This window comes from Branchiostoma floridae, chromosome 16 (assembly GCF_000003815.2).
Source record: "Branchiostoma floridae strain S238N-H82 chromosome 16, Bfl_VNyyK, whole genome shotgun sequence".
Lineage (NCBI taxonomy): Eukaryota > Metazoa > Chordata > Leptocardii > Amphioxiformes > Branchiostomatidae > Branchiostoma > Branchiostoma floridae.
In genome coordinates, this window is record NC_049994.1 from 6,710,016 (window position 1) to 6,729,527 (window position 19,512).

Below are 19,512 nucleotides of genomic sequence, written 5' to 3' on the forward strand. Positions count from 1 at the left end.
AACAGTCACATTGGTTAGTGGTGACACAGGCTTGTCCCATGATGTGACATAGGGTCGCTACTGACGAGTCACAGGCGCCTGTAACTGTTAAATGAAACACCTGTAACAGTCACATTGGTTAGTGGTGACACAGGCTTGTCCCATGATGTGACATAGGGTCGCTACTGACGAGTCACAGGCGCCTGTAACTGTTAAATGAAACACCTGTAACAGTCACATTGGTTAGTGGTGACACAGACCTGTCCCACTGTGTGACATAGGGTCGCTACTGACGAGTCACAGGCGCCTGTAACGGTTAATTAAAACACCTGTAACAGTCGGTATGGTTAGTGGTGACGCAGACTTGTCCTACGATGTGATATAGGGTCACCACTGACGAGTCACAGGCGCCTGTAACGGTTATATAAATCAGTCGCATCGGTTAGTGGTGACACAGACTTGTCCCGCGGTGTAACATAGGGTCGCTACTGACGAGTCACAGGCGCCTGCAACGGTTAAATATAACACCTGTAACAGTCGTTATGGTTAGTGATGACGCAGACTTGTCCTACGGTGTGACATAGGGTCGCTACTGACGAGTCACAGGCGCCTGTAACGGTTGAATATAACACCTGTAACAGTCGGTATGGTTCGTGGTGACGCAGACTTGTCCCACGGTGTGACATAGGGTCGCTAGTGACGAGTCACAGGCGACTGTAACGGTTAAATATAACACATATAACAGTCGCTATGGTTAGTGGTGACGCAGACTTGTCCCACGGTGTGACATAGGGTCGCCACTGTCGAGTAACAGGCACCTGTGAAAGTCATACAACGTACGTATACTGCAATAGATACATATACACACAGTCACATAGAGGTGATACAGGTTTGTCCCATGTGACACAGATTTGCTACAAATGTACGTCAGAAGCGTAATAAGTGGTTATACAGCGTGCTAAGATGTAGTATCACACTAGATAGATGTTATCTCAATATGCAGGGATCGAAATACTTTTTTTTTGCTACATGCAAAATTGCAAGTTGGCAAAATTTTACGTGCAATTTGAAAAATTCACATGCAAAATACAACTAGTCTATACTGCAATGTTCTAGCCGGCATCCATCATTCCGTTCTTTGGCAGAATGTTGCTGCTCAGGATGGATAAGAATTTTGCCCATTCTGTCACTTTGACAGACTGAAATTGGCACATGAAAATATAGACAGAACTTCAAATTTTGGAATGATATCCACATAATCAGCATGTAAGTTTGTAGCAAAACCAAATTTGATTATTTATAACACCTGCTGACGACCGATGAGGATCCCTGTCAGACAAACAAAGGCACAGGCATTTTCAACATGCAAGATTGCAAGTTCAGAATATTTTCACGTGCAAATCTCAAAAATTACATGCAAATTGCAAGTTAAGTATGTGTATTTCGAACCCTGATATGTCACATATGGTCAACACGTCGTAACCAAATCCTTGCCGATTAACGACAAGAAAAAGATTAAACACGAACTTTATTGCTTGACATTTGTACATGGTACAAAGTATGGCAACGACTGTTACACAAAGTACAAAATAGGTGTATAGAATAAGACATAACAAGAAGGGCTAACACAAGTCTTTGATATAGTGTTACAATCGAGTTGGGCTAAGCATGAGTTTCATTACTCTTTCTAATAGAAAAGCAGTCTTTGATATATTTGCCTGTCTTTGCATTATGGGCGTTGTGGCATCTAAAGATATATACAAATCTGTCTAAAAAATAGCCTCCTTTACAGTCTTCCGGCGCTCATACGTGATTTTCAACATTAGCTTAAAGGTGGGTCACAAGTGCGTATATATCTAAGCCCGTATGAGGCGCGCATGGAGTATTTGCCTCCACCAGGCTCCACGGGTCGTTGGAAAAATAATAGAAATTGGACAAACGTAAACAGTTAACATGTCAGACGAGTTAGCTGGGTAGCTAACCATACTTCTTCGTCAGCTAACTCATCTTGCATGTTATGTATCTATATTTGTCCAATTTGTACTATTTTTCCGGCGACCTGTGGAGCCTGGAAGAGACTAAGAGCTTCATACGCACCTCAAACGGACTTGAATATATACGCATGTGTGACCCCACCTTAAGGTTCTCTTATCAACGCTCCTAGAAGTCTGCAAAGGAGGTTAGAAGAACGGTCAATGAAAAATAGGGGAAACCTCATAACAATTATCAATATCTCGGTGATGTTAATAGACAATATTTTCAACCAGAATTGGCCTTAAAACAAAACAGTTCAGAATGAATGCTCTGACTTAGTATGAAAACGCTCAAGAAGAAAATAAAAGTTCCCGTGACTTACCCACGATGCAGAAGTGTCCGTACTGTTGCCATTCGTCACAACACCGGTACTCTGTATCGTTACTGTAGGGAAAACGTACTATATTTGTTTGTTTGTTTGTTTATTTATTCATTCGCACAAAAAATACATGAAAATTATCTGTTAGCATTTGTGAGCAATCTGCACGGCAGGCGAAAGTCCAGTAAATTTTCTCACGGTACAAAATGCAAGTAGAAAGGCCAACAAAAACGCCTAAAACACGTCGGAAACGAACGTCTGATTGGAGAGTAATACTAATGCAAGGCGAATCTTTTGGCGAAGAAAATGCTATCCAATCACAGCTTTTGGAAGGACTAGTAAGTACACTTCAATGATCATAAAAACTTCATTTCATAAAAAAAGCAAAGCATAATGTACTTTTCTACTCCACTGAAAGACACAAGTTAGATCACAATATTGTACAGGAAGAAAAATGGTGGGCAGAAGATGAATATCTATTAATGCATCGTGTTGATCAACAGTACCCTTGACCTAAAATTATCTATTTTGTTCACCAAAACAACAGCTCACCGCTTCTAAAATGTAGAAATCAAACAATATGATAAGATATATCAACTTAGAAATAATGAAAATGAATATAGTTTATTTCTGATAATATTGATGGAGGATAAACTATTCCAGGACAAAGAAAAGGAAGAGAAAACAAGTGTGATACAAAATGCAGACATTACCTCACTGGGTTGATGTATTCACACAGGTTTGGACCTCTCGTTGCCAACTCCGGTGTACGTTGCTCTGGACCCTGCCCGAACGAAAACGGCAAAACAGCCAAGACGAGGAGAAAAAACACCGCTAAAAAATCCATCCTTTCTACAAATTTCTGGCTTAAAATCTTTGTAAGGACCGAGAAAACGGTTCGGGTTTCTGTCAGCATGGATTTGGAGAGAGTAGTTTTTGGCGTGGCGACCGGAAGTTGCCTAGTCCTCTTCCTTATAAGAAACGACGGCTGTTTCCGGTCTGATGAGAGTATCGCCGGGCCATCAGAAGGGCTGTGAAAACTGTTAGCGCTGCCAACTTGCACCCACCAGTGGAAACCTTGGAGGGTGCAGTGATCTGGTACTTATCCCTTTTGTTCTAACGAGCGGTTTGCATTTGGAGTGGGTACTGGTACAGAAAATTCAGGTCAAGGGGATCAGGTCAAGGTCCGGATCTGAACCTGGACCTAATTTAATCTGTGATAACTTCTGAATGGTACTCAAAACAAAGGTCCATTTCACTACAAAGGATTCTGTTTGGTAAAATATCCAATGTCCATTGGTCTTTTGAAATCATATCATCATGGTAACAACGCTAAATGCTTTTGTCAAAATCTAACTGAAGAAATTCAACTGTCCTCTACTTCGCTCTTCTTATTTTCCTAGACCTGTAAGCCCCCAAGCACGTGAATACCAGCCGGTAAAATTTGTTCATTTTCGAATCGGTCCAACATCCGGTTTACTGATTTTTTTCAGGTCGTTTTTTTCTGGATCGGACCAACAAGAAAACCCGTACCGGTACCCACACCTACTTTGCACAATACAGCAATGCAGATTTTTTGGGGGGGTTGGGGTTAGGTTGGAACTTTCACAGAAATTTGCTGGTTTTCTCTTTTAGTCTTGTCAGGCATCATTGAAGAGACGGTGGGCATTACAACTTGTCTGGCACATTCGGCTCCCTTCCCTAATTTAGCCATGTGATGATGAGACAAGACTACGATGTTTTTACTAGTTCCTTAACAAAAATTGATTGCACAATCCGTAAACCTATCATAAAAAAGACAAAGATCGTTAAGTATTTCCCTAAGGTCCTTTTGGGGTTTCCATTGACATTCCCCTGACCGTGTGCAGTAGAACGATATGCGTACTAAGTGGGGGGAAGGAAGACTGTCCTGTCGGCGAACTAAAGAGTAGGCGGGAAAACTTGGACCATAGTTCGTGTCCAGAAAAGGTGGATGACCCTCAATCTCTTAGAACATCTTCCATGGCTAACATCGTGACTGTCAACCAACTGTCACTACTGTAAAAGAGGAAATGTTTGCGGTGGTCAAATTCAAAACAACCGCGAATATTTCTCTCTTACAGTAAAACTTGCATCGTAGTTTCAACCACGAACCTAGAACCATCACAGACACTCCATTTCCTCCCAACCGCGAAATTTAATCCCCGCGAATACTTTCCGTTCTACAGTATGTCTCCACAAAAGAATTGGTTGGAGTATGTGAATTTAAAAATAGATATGGTTCTCCTTTCTAAACTAGTGATAAAGTTTTTGATATATTCAAAGAAGGCTCATATCATTGTTCTGTTTTCCTTTAAAAGTGTTTCCACATTACAAATGAAACCTTTATTGACACTACAAAAGTACAGTGACTTTCGTAACGTCTATAACAACTACTTACAGTACAACTAAGCAGACATATATCGATTTCTGCAGGTATGAATAAGTCAACATATTGGGTCTAGCATGTCATTTACACTATTGGTTCTACGGTATTGGCATTTGTACAAACTCTGTACAATTGACTGTAAAAGTTGGCAGAAATTACTATAGACTCTACTCTACTTCGCTCTTGTCATTTTCTTCGACCGGTAGGCCCCAAAACGTCTGAATGCCTGTCAATATAGTCTGTTCATTTTCCAATCGGTCCAACACCCGGTCCATCGAATTTTTTCAGGTCCGTTTTTTCTGGACCGGTCCACTGAGAAAAACCGGTTTTGTACAGGTACATCGTACCGGTACCCACCTCTACATATTACAATAACCTTTGATACTATCACCTGTCTGGTCGTTTTTTTCGGGATTTGAACTCGCGACCTTTGATCCAGTGCTCAGCGCTAACACGTAATCACAGTGTACATACTCACAGTAACCCACCAAGTATTTACCTTAGGCAACAGCAAGCGAATATTGTGGATGACATACTATGCAAAGTGCAAAAATAATGACATAGCGCGAAAAAAACAAGATGGGTAAAAAACAAGATGGCTAAATTTTCAAAATAGACACTATAAACGTCGCAACAAGATTTGAAGTGACAAAACGTGGCATCACAACTAACAAGACATTCATTCTTGTATTAAAGAAGTGAACTAGTGTAGTAAAAGTGACACTATTGTAGTAGACTGGCATCACTTGCAAAGCTGGCAACTAACGTTACATTCATGGCTCCCATATTGGTGGCACGTTTACGACTATCCAACTAGTGTCACTTCTGCAACTATAGTCATGGCTACCTCCCTAGCATTACTTCTATAATTATGATTATTATAGGCTATAACAAAACATGTTTGCCTATTTTGGTCTATCTGACCGTCTCCAGAGAGGAAATAATTTTTTTCAATTTGAAGAAAATTAATGAGCGCGTCGATGTCATCCATGAAATTTACTTGCTTTGGCCTTAGCTTATAAATTAAAACAGTGTGTTTAGCATTGCACATTAGCTAGGTATTTTACATTCAGTCATTGAAGAATACACGTAACTTGGCCGTTTTGTTCAACGACAACTTGTGTTTCAATTTTCAAAAGTTTGATAAATAATCATTAAAAGGGTAGGGATACAAGGGTACCAGAGTGCGTTGATTATTTCTATACATGCATTCAAGAACTAAGCATCATACGCTATTTATAATATGGCCGGGAACAAAGGTTCTCTGGCCAGCCTGGTTTGTTCAAACATATCGTGACAGGGGGAACCTGGCATTGCTTTGTCGTTAGTTTGGAGGGTAACTTGTTTACGTATTCATGTACAGAGCTCTAGCACGATGGAAAATGTTGTTCTTGTAAAACTCCTTGTCTTGTTTCTTGTTTTCCCACTAACACTGGTTGCATCTTGCCTGCCGATCTGGTTAGCGCGGCGGTCCTTGCGGAAGAAATGCGAACTGCAGAACCGTAGAACGGGTAGGGCTCTAGGCTTATTAAACTGTCTTGCGGGAGGGGTTTTCTTGGGAACGTGTCTCCTAGACCTAGTGCCGAGTGTGGAGGAACAACTACAGACAGTGGTGTCAGGTGAGTGCTCCAGGATAAAAAGGTTTCGTGAATTTCTGAGGACAAACTACTGTAAAATGAGGAAATGTTCGCGGTGGTTTTAAGTTCTCGTTGTTCACTTGGACCTAGCTGTTTACCACAAAATCCAAATCTTGCATAGTTAGTTCAACCGCGAACCTTACACCACCGCGAACAGTCAATTTCTCCCCTCCTACCGCAAAATCATATCCCAGCGAACATTTCCTTTTTTACAGTATTGGTTAAGCTTGCTCTCAAAATAGCTTTTTTTATTCACTTCAAATTGCATTTTATCCTTATTTTTTTAACATTCCATGACGTAACTTAATTCTGTTCCAAAGCTCGCAATACAACATACAATGCCATCTCAAAGACAAAACAAAAGAACCACTCTTCAATAATGCTCATAAGATTATACAAATAATGCGATGTATAATTTTATACTGTAATTATTTCTTTTCGGTTGCAGGTTTTGTCAACTTTCCAGGCTTCCCACTGGCCCAGTTCGCTATCGGTGCCGGGTTTCTCCTTATTCTTTCCGTCGAACAGTGCACCGCAAAGTACAGCGAAGGTTATAAATCCACAACATCAAGTCCTCCTTGTGAGACAACAGACGAAGACGTAGAACTGGACATCTTTTCTCACGAAGTTGAGAACTTGGGACTCCTTGGTGGTGAAAGAATCAGCAAAACTACCGACCTAAGATCGTGGACTCTTGCTGTTGCTGTTTCGATGCATTCGATATTCGAAGGGATGGCGGTGGGACTGCAGCAGAACGTAACGGACGTGTTTGAGTTGGTGATGGCAGTGGCTCTACATAAGTGCGTCTTAGCTTTCGGGCTAGGGCTGACCTTTGTACAGAGTGACCTTGGAAAAAAGTCAGTGGCAGGACTGTGCTTGGCGTTTGCCATAACCGCTCCTATAGGTAAGTAAGTGATGTCATAGGAAAGGACAATGGATAATGTATAGAAAAGATATTTCTTAGATATCACAGTTGAATACACACACATACAGTAACACATATACACATACACACACAGATACACACACACACACACACACACAGTGTCTCACACACACGCACACGCACATACACACAATATTATATATACACACACATACACAAAGATATATACAAACATACACAGACACACATATATACACACATACACACACACACGCACACATACATACATACATACACACACACACACACACACACACATATACACACACACCGTACTCCCACACATACACACACACATACACACAAAAACAGTCAAATAAAAAAACAAAATTAACACACACACACACACACACACACATACATAAACATACACACACATACATACATCCACAGATAGACATACATACACACGCACATACACACACACACACACACACACACACACACACACACAACCTCACGTATCATTTGTCAATTGCATTCTTAAGACAACTATAATCATCCCTTCGCTGTACATATACAGGTATAGGAATCGGAACATTGGTTGAGAACGGTGCGGAGAGTTCACACAGTTCCGCGGTAAGTGGGGTGTTACAGGGGCTGGCTACAGGGACACTTCTGTACGTCACGTTCTTAGAGATCCTGTCACGTGAGCTGCACGGGAAAAACGACAGGTACGTCAGCGTCATATCTTTCGAGATATTTTATAATCTGGCATTTCAAAAGCTAATGACATGACTCTCGTTTTTTAATTTTGTTGATAATAATACACATCATTAACATTAAAGCCACAAGTTAATGCAGTGTTCTTTGATTATTTGTCTGACTGGTATATTTTGTCCACTTGTATGTTGTAAAGAGGAATCACATAAACAGAAGCCATGTCAAAATTATTAAAAAATGGAACAACTCTGCTCTGTGTTTTGTGTTTACCCGTTACCATTCCTACCTGCTTGCAATAACAATATTTTCTGTAACTATTAAACAACGTACTGTAAGCACGTCCACCATTCCCAGTACCGCGGTCGTGCATTGATGGGAATTATGGGGTCAAAGGTCAAGACCCATAACTTGTTATTTTATTTTATTTATTTCATTCACATGTATTTCATGAGCAAAGGACAAAAAAGCATATCTACTTATGTGAGTCTTCTGCTCAATAAACATAAAACAAATAACAGTCAAAGTCCACGGGAACTACAACAAGTAACAAAGGTTGACATTGAATATGCTAAATGAGAATAACTTGTTCACAGTTCTCGTCCATCGTTTCAATTTGCATAACAGATCAAGACGTGTTTTGTTTATGTCTTAGGGGCCTTCAACTTTGACAAACTTCCCATAATTCCTGCAGCTGCACATGCGCACTCGAAAGGGTGAATGTACTTATTCCCCGTATCCAAACCCCCTCCTTCCATCCCTTGCTGCATGCATCTTTTACACCTTGAGAATTTTATTTTATTTTTTTTTTCAGGATCCTTAAAGTTTTCCTGGTGACAGCCGGCTACGCTATCGTCTGTGGGCTGATGCTTCTTGACCCGGAAACGAATGAGTCATTTGAACGTTGTGATGAGGGATCACCCTCACAATATACTTCCGGTTCAACCAATACTCCTTTGAACATCTAAATATGGTCATGCGTTCATCAATTATTTTTTTTCACGGAACTTATGATACCGGTGAAGGTATTTAAAACATATCAAATATCAAGACAATTCATTCAGGCAATCTTGAATGATCGTGAATTGAATGAACAGCACACAAAGTGCAAACGAAAACATAACTTTCTAGGCGCGAAGGCAACAATTTGTTACTTAATACTGCTGAAAGTATCCATTGGTCTTCTATATCTACTGTCTCTTGTGGTCATCAGCTATATGTATTATTATGAAAATTGATATTTCCTTCAGTGAATGATTTGATCATTTTGGAAAATAACTGGATAACTAACGTTACGTTGATTATGATATCTGTTCTTGTATTTTATGTATATTATGATTTGATGTATCATTGTTAAGTTTAAAGTATGCCATGGCGGCTTCGAAAAGGTGTCTTTTGACACCTGTTCCGCCATACCCTCCAGTGTGGAGAATCCAAATAAATAAATAAACTAGGTTCTTATTCACAACTACGATTGCTGACGTTTTGTGACAGTCTGTCACATTCCATTGGGCAATACTAGCATTTCCATATACTAATCAAACAGATTTGATATTTCTGTCGTCATGATTACCATATATGCATGCAATATCTACACATGTTGATACTCATCACTGGCTTAAGCTTGTTTTAGAATAATATAACCACCATCAGGCTAGGGTAATAAACAACTGTAACCGTTACGTTCATCCTGCGCTCAGATTCAACAGGAATCTTTCTTTTTATCTAGCTACAATGCTCCCTTCTACCAGGCTACCGTGAATTTCAACTACCTTCAATTAAGAGAACCATTTATCTTTTTTTACCAATCCTTCACACTAAACTTTAATTATGTTCTTTCGTTACTCCATAATTATGCTGAGGTACTTTTGAGACGTAAAGTGTTCTTAAGGCCGATTTTGGGGATCAAAGGTCAAAATGGAAGCGTCAACAGAGAAAGGGTCACATAAAGGTTAATTATAGACTGTTTTAAAGCATGTTTATTTTGTAAAATTTAGACCCAGAACTAATTGCTGTTCCAATCCAAGTACGCCGAATTATTTTCAACTAGCATTTCATCATTTTTTTTAATGAAAAAGAAAACACGTTGTGAGTTCAATTGTATAATGATATAGATCTTACAGAAGGTCCTTGGTCTAATTATTAGGGTGTCTCCAACGTGGCGATAATAGCGATAAGAGACTGTCCATGATTGGTCGATGGTGGTGCATCTTGTGTTGACTAAGCACTAATTGACCAACGCTAGGTCACTATGTAGAGTTTGCTACACTTCATGCGAGGACGCCACACTGCAGTTCCTGTCATAGTTTTGTCATCTCTTCAAGATTTCTTCTGATTTTAGAGGTAAGGAAGATCACGTAATGTATTATCCTTGGGTAATTCTTAGCCTACGTCGTAGGATTGATTCAACATGCATTTAACCGCTAACATGCACGGTAATTATTTTCTTACGTGCCTGGTAACACCAACCTTGGATTGATGTGTTCAAAAATTCGTATTTTTCCAGAATTATAGTAGAGTGGAACTTGTTATCACCAAGCACAGTAGGGGCATCCTCTCTGGACAGTTTTAAAGAACGCTTGCAGATAGATGTGCAAAAGTTAGGTGTGACAGGTCCTTCTGTGTAATATAACAAGCTGCTGCCGCGCCACGTGCCTGCAAAGCTGGTGTGTTACGCCGAAGGGCGGTTATACCGGCTATATAGATACAGATACAGATTTCAAACAATTCTAAACTTTCAAAACTCACTACAAGTAGTACTTCATACTTTTTAGGTATACGAGGGAGGAACAATAAGTTCTGAGACTCACCATAAGGTGCAAACTCAAAGGTCGTGGCATAATCAAACAGTTAAAAAAACTTTTATCAAAACCCACCTATCAAAACCATTGAGGCCATTGATTTTCTTTCGATGTTGTTTCGTAAATCAAAAGGTAAGTGGTGAGAAAACCAAGAGTGAAATGTGATCGAGTTCCTGGTGAGATGAAATTTTCGAAGACAAATTTTCAAAAATGTTTTGTGAGGACATTTTAACTAGAAAGAAGTGCATGGGTATTTGACTTTCAACAGCTGAGCATGTTGATGGGGGTCACCTGGATAGCAGTGATCATAGTTATTTGAATTTTGATAGACATTAAAGGCAACCTAAGCAATATCAGCCCAAGTCAATGGGGGGGGGGGCACTTTTCCACGTAATAGGATGAAGGAACTTTATTCCATTCCAGACCATTCCAACATTTAAGGAGCGAAAATTCGATGCCGCAGTAGCGCGAGGACGCTGTGAAGTCTACTTTTCGTGGGTTACAATATTTAGAGAACCAACTAAAGCGCCGCTTGTTTCTGTGCCACTTTTAATTCTAACCACTCAAAGTATGAAATAATGATGTAAATGTGGCAATGTAGAGCAGTAGATATCAATTTTTATGATCAAGAATATTTCCACTTTTAACGCTCTAATGTTGCTTAGGTTGCCTTTAATAAAAGGCTTTATACTTTATAGTTGTGCGCCGAAATTAGAGTTCAACATGTCATTTTCTCAGTGAGACACAGAACTTATTTGTCAGCCCTCGCGCTGGTGGTGTCCTTATCACTCTAGATAAACATTTATCTAACCCACTGCTTTTGTTTGATAGTTACATGGTGGGTATTAGATACACAAGTTATCTTAGCGAGGGACAATGCAGACATGTACCGTTGATGTATTTTATGCCCATGGAAGTCACAAGGGACGCACGGCATTATTTGAGACGAAGAAAAGCTTTAACACAAAATAAACCAAGATTTATCACTCGAATTCATGAGGTACTTTAGGTTGCATTTTATGAGGTAACGATATATCGATAGAGATATTCTTTTTGACAGTTATGTTTCTTCACTTTAAATCTTAACTTTAAACTTTTAGTACTGAAAATTTTCCCTATGAGTTTTGACCATATGTGACGGAATCATCTGATGATTTGCACTGTAAATAATTGTAAACATTTGTATGTGTTACATTATGGCGTGTGTGTTCTTTATATATGTCCAGGAAGATTAGCAGTGTACATTTTACAATTTGTATCACAGCTAATGGACAAAATAAAGCCTCTCAAAGCCCTCTCATCTGTAAAGATCTAGATTTGAACCGACCTATAGATTCCATAGAATAGATGAGAAGTAGGTCAGTCAACGTTAGGTTATCTTCTTAGTCTAATAGAAAGTCGAACGCTCGAATATCAAGAAGAGCTTCAACCAAAGAAAGCGGGAGGATATATGGCTAAGTAAGGGAGTGAGAATCAGTATCCTGACACCGAACTATATTATACTGTTAAAAATACATCTCAAGCTACATTTTCAGCATCACTAAGAGACGAGAAGAAGCCGAACCTAAATTTGAAAATAGTATTAGAATCCATGCTTTTGATTGGTGTTAGAAGTCCTCTCAGCTGTCATCATTTTTACTTTATTACGATTCTGTGTCTGTTAAGAGAGTTTTTCATAAATCAGTGACTGCTTTTTAAAGGTAAACATACGTATCTCTAAATTTTCGATGGCTATCAGTCCATCTTGGTCAAGGAGCGAGAGTTGCGAGAACAAGGTCAAGACTTGCGTGAATATTTTGCCCCTCACCCCGCCTCCTTGCGGAGAAGAGGTAAGTAGGAATTGGGCAGCTCCCAGCCATCATTGCGGTGAGGGGCAGAAGATCCACGCAAGTCTTGACCTAGTTCTCGCAACTCTCGCGAGAAGCAGGTCACTCTGTGACCAAGATGGACCGATATCTATCGAAAATTTGCAGGTATGTATGTTTACCTCTAAAATGCAGTCACTGATTGATGAAAAACTCTTTTAACTGTGTACATTACGTGACTAATGAATCTCTTCAACGAGATTCTGTGTCCGTATATTACCTGTATATTACCATGGGGATATGATGAAGGCTACCATTCCCACAATCACAGACGAACAGAACCCATAAATTCTGGAAAAAACGGGGCGTTTGGTCTTCTTCTGCCTCAAAAAATATCAATATCCATTGCCACATGTATGCCCACTATGTTTTTACCATGTACTTGCAATTAGCCTCCGGGTATGAACTTGCAAATAAACTATCAAGTTATCTTACCATAATCTCATATCAACTCTACTTGTTGTTATTCTTCTAGTACATCGCTACACCAGACAATGTACCGGATGTTGATATTCCTGTCGCTGATGTCGTCACTTCCGGTGGGACACCTGACGACCCACACCTGCCCCATCAAATGCTGCTGTCCAAAGTAATACTTTGAGTCTTCACATACCTGTGCTAATAACAATAATTATGGAAATTAGCCCATGATTTGCATGATTGATATTTCGTTATGTAAACATCTTCGAAGCTATCTATATTCCAAATATCATGATGCTCCGACAACCCCTTGTAGATTATTGCCCTCCAAATGCACATCTAAATATATATATATACCTATCGAATTTGGGGAATTCTTGCCAAACGGACGCACCCTATACTGTTATGCTAGCCCCTGAAGCGTCGCCAAAAAGTTTCTTATGTGTTATTTTTGATATCAGAGCTCACGCGATAATGTATCATATTGTTTTCTATAATACGAAAACCAAAGCTTTTAACAACTTTTGACTTAAACCCCTTTCGTGTTAGGGTTTGTTACATTGGATTTGAGAAGGGTTTTTCAAAATGAATTTGGATTTAAAATAAAGCTTTCATGACTGTGAGGGGCCACTACGGCAGCGTGAGCTACAGGCCAGTGAACACTAATGTGAACACTAATGGAAATCTGTATTGGTGATAAGGCCACGTTGATTTGATTATATGGATGACATCCGCGATCGCACCAATTTTCGGCCAATTCCAAAAAAAAAAAAAAAAAGTTTTCGACCACACAATAAATTGTGCAAGTATCAGAAAACAGATAACTAATGCCATAGAATGCCAAAATGAATCTAAAGTCAAAGAATAAGATGTGAAAGGACAGAAAGAAAAAAAAATCTATTGTTGGTTGGGGGAGGTACCAGTACAAAAAATTCAGGTCCAGATGATCATTTCCAGGTCCGGACATGAACCTGGACCTGATTGTCTGTGGAAACTTGAGAACTGCCAATACTCAAAACAATGGTAATTGGTCAACTTTGCTACAAAGGAATCTGTTTGGTGGATTATTGGACTCCCACTGCATTTAAAAATCCCATCTCCATGTAATAAAGGCTAACTGTCTCTGTACCTTTGACTGTAGAAACTTGGTGCAATTGACTATAAACTCTACTTGACTTCGCTTTTGTTGTCTTCTTGGCCCCCCGGTTAGACCCCAAATGGCTGCCGACATAGTGTGTCCATTTTGTAATTGGCGAAATTGACCTGTTCCTCTGTTGTTTTTTTCAGGTCTGTTTTTTTCGGATTGGTCCAAGAAGAAAAAAATGTTTTGCACCCGTATGATGTACTGGTTCCTACACCTAACTGTTGGTATACCATACTATGTGTCTTTAGTCCTATGTTCAACCTTCCTGGCCACTTTGATTTCATACTGAAGGCAACTTTTTTTTTTGGCCAAACTTTTTTTTTATTCGCTCGCTCGCATCAGTTTTGGAGTTCCCGGAGGATGTCATCCATATAATCAAATCAACATGGCCTAATGTATAAATAGTCAAGTTCAGGGTGTCATAATCTCATCCGTGAACATTCCAGATCATAAGAACTCACCACACACAGCAGCCCGCTATCTCAAGTGTCCAAAAGTCTGATTTTTAAAAATTTCGGCCAGCGGAAGGTCCCGCAGCCATCAAGTTTGCCGTCATCTTGGCATCACATGACCTCAAGTTAGGGACTGACCACTTCGAATTATGGGTCAGCACAGGCTAAAAAATAAATGGACTCTACTAAAAGGAATCCTCTGTAGCAAAATGGACCATTGTTAAATATCGCCCATTCACAAGTTTTCACATATGTGATTAGGTCCAGGTTCAGGTCCGGACCTGGACCCGATCCTCTGGACCTGAACCGGATCTGGACCTAAATTTTCTGTACCGGTACCCACCCCTACCACCAAGAACAAAATCAAATGTGAATCAAATGTGACTTCGATGTGAACGGGGTCTAAAGGCGTGTTATGAGTGTTATCTTAACCCACTACTATGACATGTTTTGCATTTCAGTATAAGAACCGCTCAGTGTGGCACATACCTCACCGTTGTGCCTACTGGGTTTCCGGAAACCCTGGAATCCCTGGACCTCACCGGAAACCGGATCGCAGGCCTGGACAATCTCTCACCACAACAGCTTCCTGAGCTGACTGAAATGAACCTCGGACACAACTATCTCACACTTATCCCAGCCAACTCTTTGAGCAACTTCACGGCTTTACAAGTTCTGAAGCTTAAGAATAACCGTCTTGACTCTCTCACTGTACAATCTTTTAATGGACTCAGTAACCTTGTTACGCTCGTGTTACACGAAAACAGGCTGACATCTCTTCCAGCTGGAATGCTGACTTCCCTCACCTCCCTTTCTGTCTTGTCTGTCAGTAAGAACGAACTAAGCACATTTAGGGGGGCTCTGACTTCTTCAGGTACAGAGAGCGGATTGAAAACATTTATCCTAGATCATAACAAGTTCTCCTCGCTTAGTTCTAACATGTTTCAGGGACTTGCGAATGTTGAAACTTTGATGTTAGATCACAACGAAATTTCCGACATAGCGTCTGGTGCATTTTCAGGATTGTCCAACTTAGCGAATCTCTCGCTTTCTTATAATTCTATTGCGGAACTGCAAAACTCACCCTTCCGCGATCTAGAGAAGCTAAAACATCTTTACCTACAGAATAACGACATGACTTACATAGATAGTGATGTACTTCGCGATGTGCCCAATATAGAGACCTTATATCTGCAGTACAACAAGCTGAGTAGCGTACCTCCTCTTCAAGGTAAAATCACAAATCTGAACATTGCACATAACAATCTACAGGGATGGCCTCAACTTGCCTTACCTAGCCTTCAGACGCTACTGTTGTATGCCAACAGCATCCATAACATATCAAAGAACGACATGCGAACTCTCATAAATCTTGAAACATTAGAGTTGCAGTTCACTGGCTTGCAGTATGTTGAAGAGGATGCGTTCGATCAACAAGTCAATCTAAAACGTCTTATTCTGAGAAACTGTGCGCTGAAGTCTTTACCCCCACGTGTCTTTTCCTCCTTGACAAGTCTTGAAGAGCTTCATCTACAAAATAATCGACTAGTGGAGATATTAGACGACACCCTCTATGGTTTGTCGTCATTGAAAGAGTTGTATGTTTTCGGAAATGCGATAGGTTCTATCAGCGACCTCTCTCATCTTAGTAGACTCACAATTCTGAATTTAGCCCGGAACAAGTTAACACAGATACCCGACTCAATACGCCGTCTTAACAAACTTGAACTGCTCAACTTTGATTCGAACCAGATCACCAATGTTTCCCCTGACGTCTTTTACAATTTGACATCGCTGCAAAAAGTTTATATGTATGACAACCCGTATCATTGCGACTGCGCACTGAGCGATTTTGTCGCGTGGGCTGCTGGGAAGGATGTGTTCATAGGAGAACTGCTCTGCGCAAGCCCAGTACTGATGCGTAACCGAACGTTAAAGAGCCTTAGCATAGACCAACTTGAACTGGTTTGCAATTCTGGCTCCAACACTCCGGCCATTGTTGGGGGTATCTTTGGCGGCATTGCGATCGGATTTGTGGCTTCCATTGCAATCAAAGTGATGCGCAGAAAATCTGCTAAATTTCGCACCAAATTTGTGGAGATGGACTCAGTGAAAGACGAAGATGCAGTCAGTATTGTCAACGACAACCATTCTGACGTTGCTTTCCAAGACTAGAACTAAGGGCATACAAAATTACACCGACTGCTTTTTTCTCAGTACATTTACATTTTAAATGTTCTTAAAATTAATGTGGTTAAAAATTATCTTATATACATGACTTGACAAACTTACTTGCATCATGATGCATTCGTCACAAAAATTCACAGCAAAAACGGCCTTTGCTTCTTTTCCAAGCTTTTGTTTCAAACTTTACTAAAGCTTGAAATTTGGTAATTTTTTATGAGTTCCGTAGTAGGTCATGAGTCTTAAATTTTGTCATAACATAGGATGTTACAAATAGTTCTTTACAACGATGCTATCTATTTTCTTTAACAATGTTCTGTCAATGGAAACAAACCATCAATAGAATATCAGTCCATATTCATCGATCGCTTGTTGGGTGCGTTTAAAAAGTCTTTTCTTTAGGTGTGCAAATGAGTTAGATACACCTCTTATCTCCTTATGTAATGGTGTGTGACTGTGTGTGCATCTTTGCGCAACTGTTTTTACCATGCCCCTGCCCCTACCATACTGTCTAGCATGTCTATTATCAAATACAATCCTGTACATGCACCATGGCGCCCCCAAAATACAGAAGTTTCTCAATAAAAAATAAGCGCCGATAATCATCATTATCATTGTCCAAATCATACTTTGGATTTCACTTTATAATAGAATATTTTAGATACGCTTTTATACTTAATGAGTTATTCACATTTCTCGAATCAAGTATAAAAGTTTTCAAGGGACTCGATGCTATAGACAGATTTGTATATACTTTTATGTGACTGCTTTACTATTATAAAGAATACCGAAATACTAATGATTAGCTTACTCCATTGTAACACTATATTAAAGAATTATGTTAGCTTTATCCTATACCTTTAAGCATTATTTTGTACTTTGTGTAATAGCTGTTGCCATACATTGTACCGTGCACAAATGTCGTGCAATAACGTTCTATATCTATCATCATCAAAATGGTTGTAATGTTACTTATCATATATAGATATATGTCAACTGTCATCTAGTCATTCAAAAGCATAAATGATCATTGTTATATTCGTGTTATATTATACTTGTTAAAACAACCATCAACAGCATGAGTTTATGGCTTAAAATTAAATCAACCCTTTTTTCGAGAATAAAAGACATGAGATAAGCAGCAGAAATATAAGTTATTAATGAAGAGTTTTAAATGTGTAGTTTTGCTTGTTTTCTTCGACATTTTCACAAATCCAAATATGTTAGATGAATACCTGAGATAGTCCAAATGTGTTTTTTCAGACAATGGTGATACTCAGCAAACAAACGACACATTTTCAGATCTCATACTCAGCCATTCTGCACTACCATAAAATGCACCAAGATGCATGTGAATATTTGAGCAATGTTTTGCTTTTTGAAAATCGTTATCCTATATTTCTAAGTTACAGGCTATTTGGGTCGCTACTCAAACTCAAACTCCAGCCCTGTTCCCGCCATCCGTTCACGGTACTTCTGGTCAAACCTGGCGCTCTCCTCGGCCGAGAAGTGGTTCTTCCAATCTCCGACAATACCTTACATAACAGAAAGTGTTTGTAATACATTATATCTTCGAGTCAATCGAGTTAATCTTAGAAATGTTATCGCAAACCGTAAAAAATTCTGTTATTGCAATTATGTCACTTCATATCAAAAGTAATTAATTACCTTACTAGTATCAAGTTGAAGGAACATGTCAAGTTTCCTTCATTTGGACGGGCTTTAAATGCAGTACAATATTCACATTTGATAATTCAAAGTAAACAGCCTTTTCTTGCAGGAGGATCTTTTACCTTTCCTGACGACGTCCTTTCTCCATGTACCAGATTCTGACAATGTCTCCCTCATTGACTTTAAGCTGCAGCTGTTCAGGATAAGGGTCAGTTGTTCATCGGTCAGTTCTTTCTTCAAGAAGGCTGCTATAGTCCTCAGTGACGAGCGAATATTCTGCAAACAAGTATAAATATGTTGATACTGACGAAAGATAGCCCTAAAGATATTGGTACTATTCCATGTTGTTTCTGTTTCTTTTCCTTTCGATTCGATTTATAGAATACAACACGGTGTATTCCGTATCACCCGAGGTACCAGCCCGACCGCGCGAAGGATCGCCCGACGGCCGAAGTCATAGCCACCTGAGAAAGCACATATTTCGATGCGAAATGCACCAGAAGTTGAGAAAATGTTGTGTCCTCGAACAAAAGATTGTAACAACAGCAATTTTAACGTCCGAATCCGGTATTCGAATTTCAATCGTGCCGTATTCAGTCCGTTCGAAATAGTTCGATTTACTCGAAGGAAGCCTGTGTGTTGCAACTTGGAACCCGTGTGATACGGAAAGTTATCACACGTTGCAGAACACCCGTGTCGAACGTTTTCGTGTCACAGGTACGACATAAATTATGATATCATACACATTTACCTTTTTCATATCTTCGTACTTGACAAAGAGAAAGTGGCGATCTTCCCTCATTTCCCACCAGCCCAGCACGTGATCAAAGTAGTCACCACTAAAGGCCACTGCAAGGGATAACATACATATGATTACCTTACACGCTACCGTTAGCAAAATCTGATATCTCTACCATTGAAGTCATTTGCTAAACTAAAGCAGAATTTATTAGCACGCAAAATGAAACCCGTGCCCCCTCCCCCCCCCCCCCC

At 39.8% G+C, this 19,512-nt stretch overlaps 3 protein-coding genes and 1 long non-coding RNA gene across 4 annotated transcripts; 2 read left to right on the forward strand and 2 right to left on the reverse strand.

Moving 5' to 3' along the window:
• Positions 1-533: 533 nt before the first annotated feature.
• Positions 534-3,221, reverse strand: LOC118432711. Its single transcript, XR_004833120.1, has 3 exons — positions 3,046-3,221; positions 2,336-2,397; positions 534-589 (listed from the first exon to the last, which is right to left on the reverse strand). It is a non-coding gene; the product is annotated as an uncharacterized LOC118432711 (long non-coding RNA).
• Positions 3,222-6,069: 2,848 nt separating this feature from the next.
• LOC118403514 (zinc transporter ZIP1-like) lies at positions 6,070-9,340 on the forward strand. Its single transcript, XM_035802245.1, has 4 exons — positions 6,070-6,358; positions 6,825-7,280; positions 7,846-7,996; positions 8,797-9,340. The coding sequence occupies exons 1-4, from the start codon at positions 6,115-6,117 to the stop codon at positions 8,948-8,950; spliced, it is 1,005 nt and encodes a 334-aa protein (XP_035658138.1). The 5' UTR covers positions 6,070-6,114; the 3' UTR covers positions 8,951-9,340.
• Positions 9,341-10,221: 881 nt separating this feature from the next.
• Positions 10,222-17,858, forward strand: LOC118403962 (insulin-like growth factor-binding protein complex acid labile subunit). The gene is made up of 3 exons (XM_035802860.1): positions 10,222-10,325; positions 13,124-13,237; positions 15,126-17,858. Exons 2-3 carry the CDS (start codon positions 13,143-13,145, stop codon positions 16,837-16,839), a joined length of 1,809 nt encoding a protein of 602 aa, XP_035658753.1. The 5' UTR covers positions 10,222-10,325; positions 13,124-13,142; the 3' UTR covers positions 16,840-17,858.
• Positions 17,859-18,044: 186 nt separating this feature from the next.
• On the reverse strand, positions 18,045-19,376 carry LOC118403963 (sulfotransferase family cytosolic 1B member 1-like). Its single transcript, XM_035802862.1, has 3 exons — positions 19,271-19,376; positions 18,642-18,795; positions 18,045-18,383 (listed from the first exon to the last, which is right to left on the reverse strand). The coding sequence occupies exons 1-3, from the start codon at positions 19,319-19,321 to the stop codon at positions 18,274-18,276; spliced, it is 315 nt and encodes a 104-aa protein (XP_035658755.1). The 5' UTR covers positions 19,322-19,376; the 3' UTR covers positions 18,045-18,273.
• Between the last annotated feature and the right edge of the window lie 136 nt (positions 19,377-19,512).

Coding starts and splice junctions, on each gene's coding strand:
- LOC118403962 (XM_035802860.1), top strand. CDS start 13,143: ATGTACCGGATGTTGATATTCCTGTCGCTGATGTCGTCACTTCCGGTG. Junction 13,238..15,125: donor ATCAAATGCTGCTGTCCAAA/GTAATACTTTGA, acceptor TTTGCATTTCAG/TATAAGAACCGCTCAGTGTG.
- LOC118403963 (XM_035802862.1), bottom strand. CDS start 19,321: ATGAGGGAAGATCGCCACTTTCTCTTTGTCAAGTACGAAGATATGAAA. Junction 18,796..19,270: donor AGTACGAAGATATGAAAAAG/GTAAATGTGTAT, acceptor ACTTGTTTGCAG/AATATTCGCTCGTCACTGAG. Junction 18,384..18,641: donor AAAGGACGTCGTCAGGAAAG/GTAAAAGATCCT, acceptor CTGTTATGTAAG/GTATTGTCGGAGATTGGAAG.
- LOC118403514 (XM_035802245.1), top strand. CDS start 6,115: ATGGAAAATGTTGTTCTTGTAAAACTCCTTGTCTTGTTTCTTGTTTTC. Junction 7,281..7,845: donor TGCCATAACCGCTCCTATAG/GTAAGTAAGTGA, acceptor GTACATATACAG/GTATAGGAATCGGAACATTG. Junction 7,997..8,796: donor CTGCACGGGAAAAACGACAG/GTACGTCAGCGT, acceptor TTTTTTTTTCAG/GATCCTTAAAGTTTTCCTGG.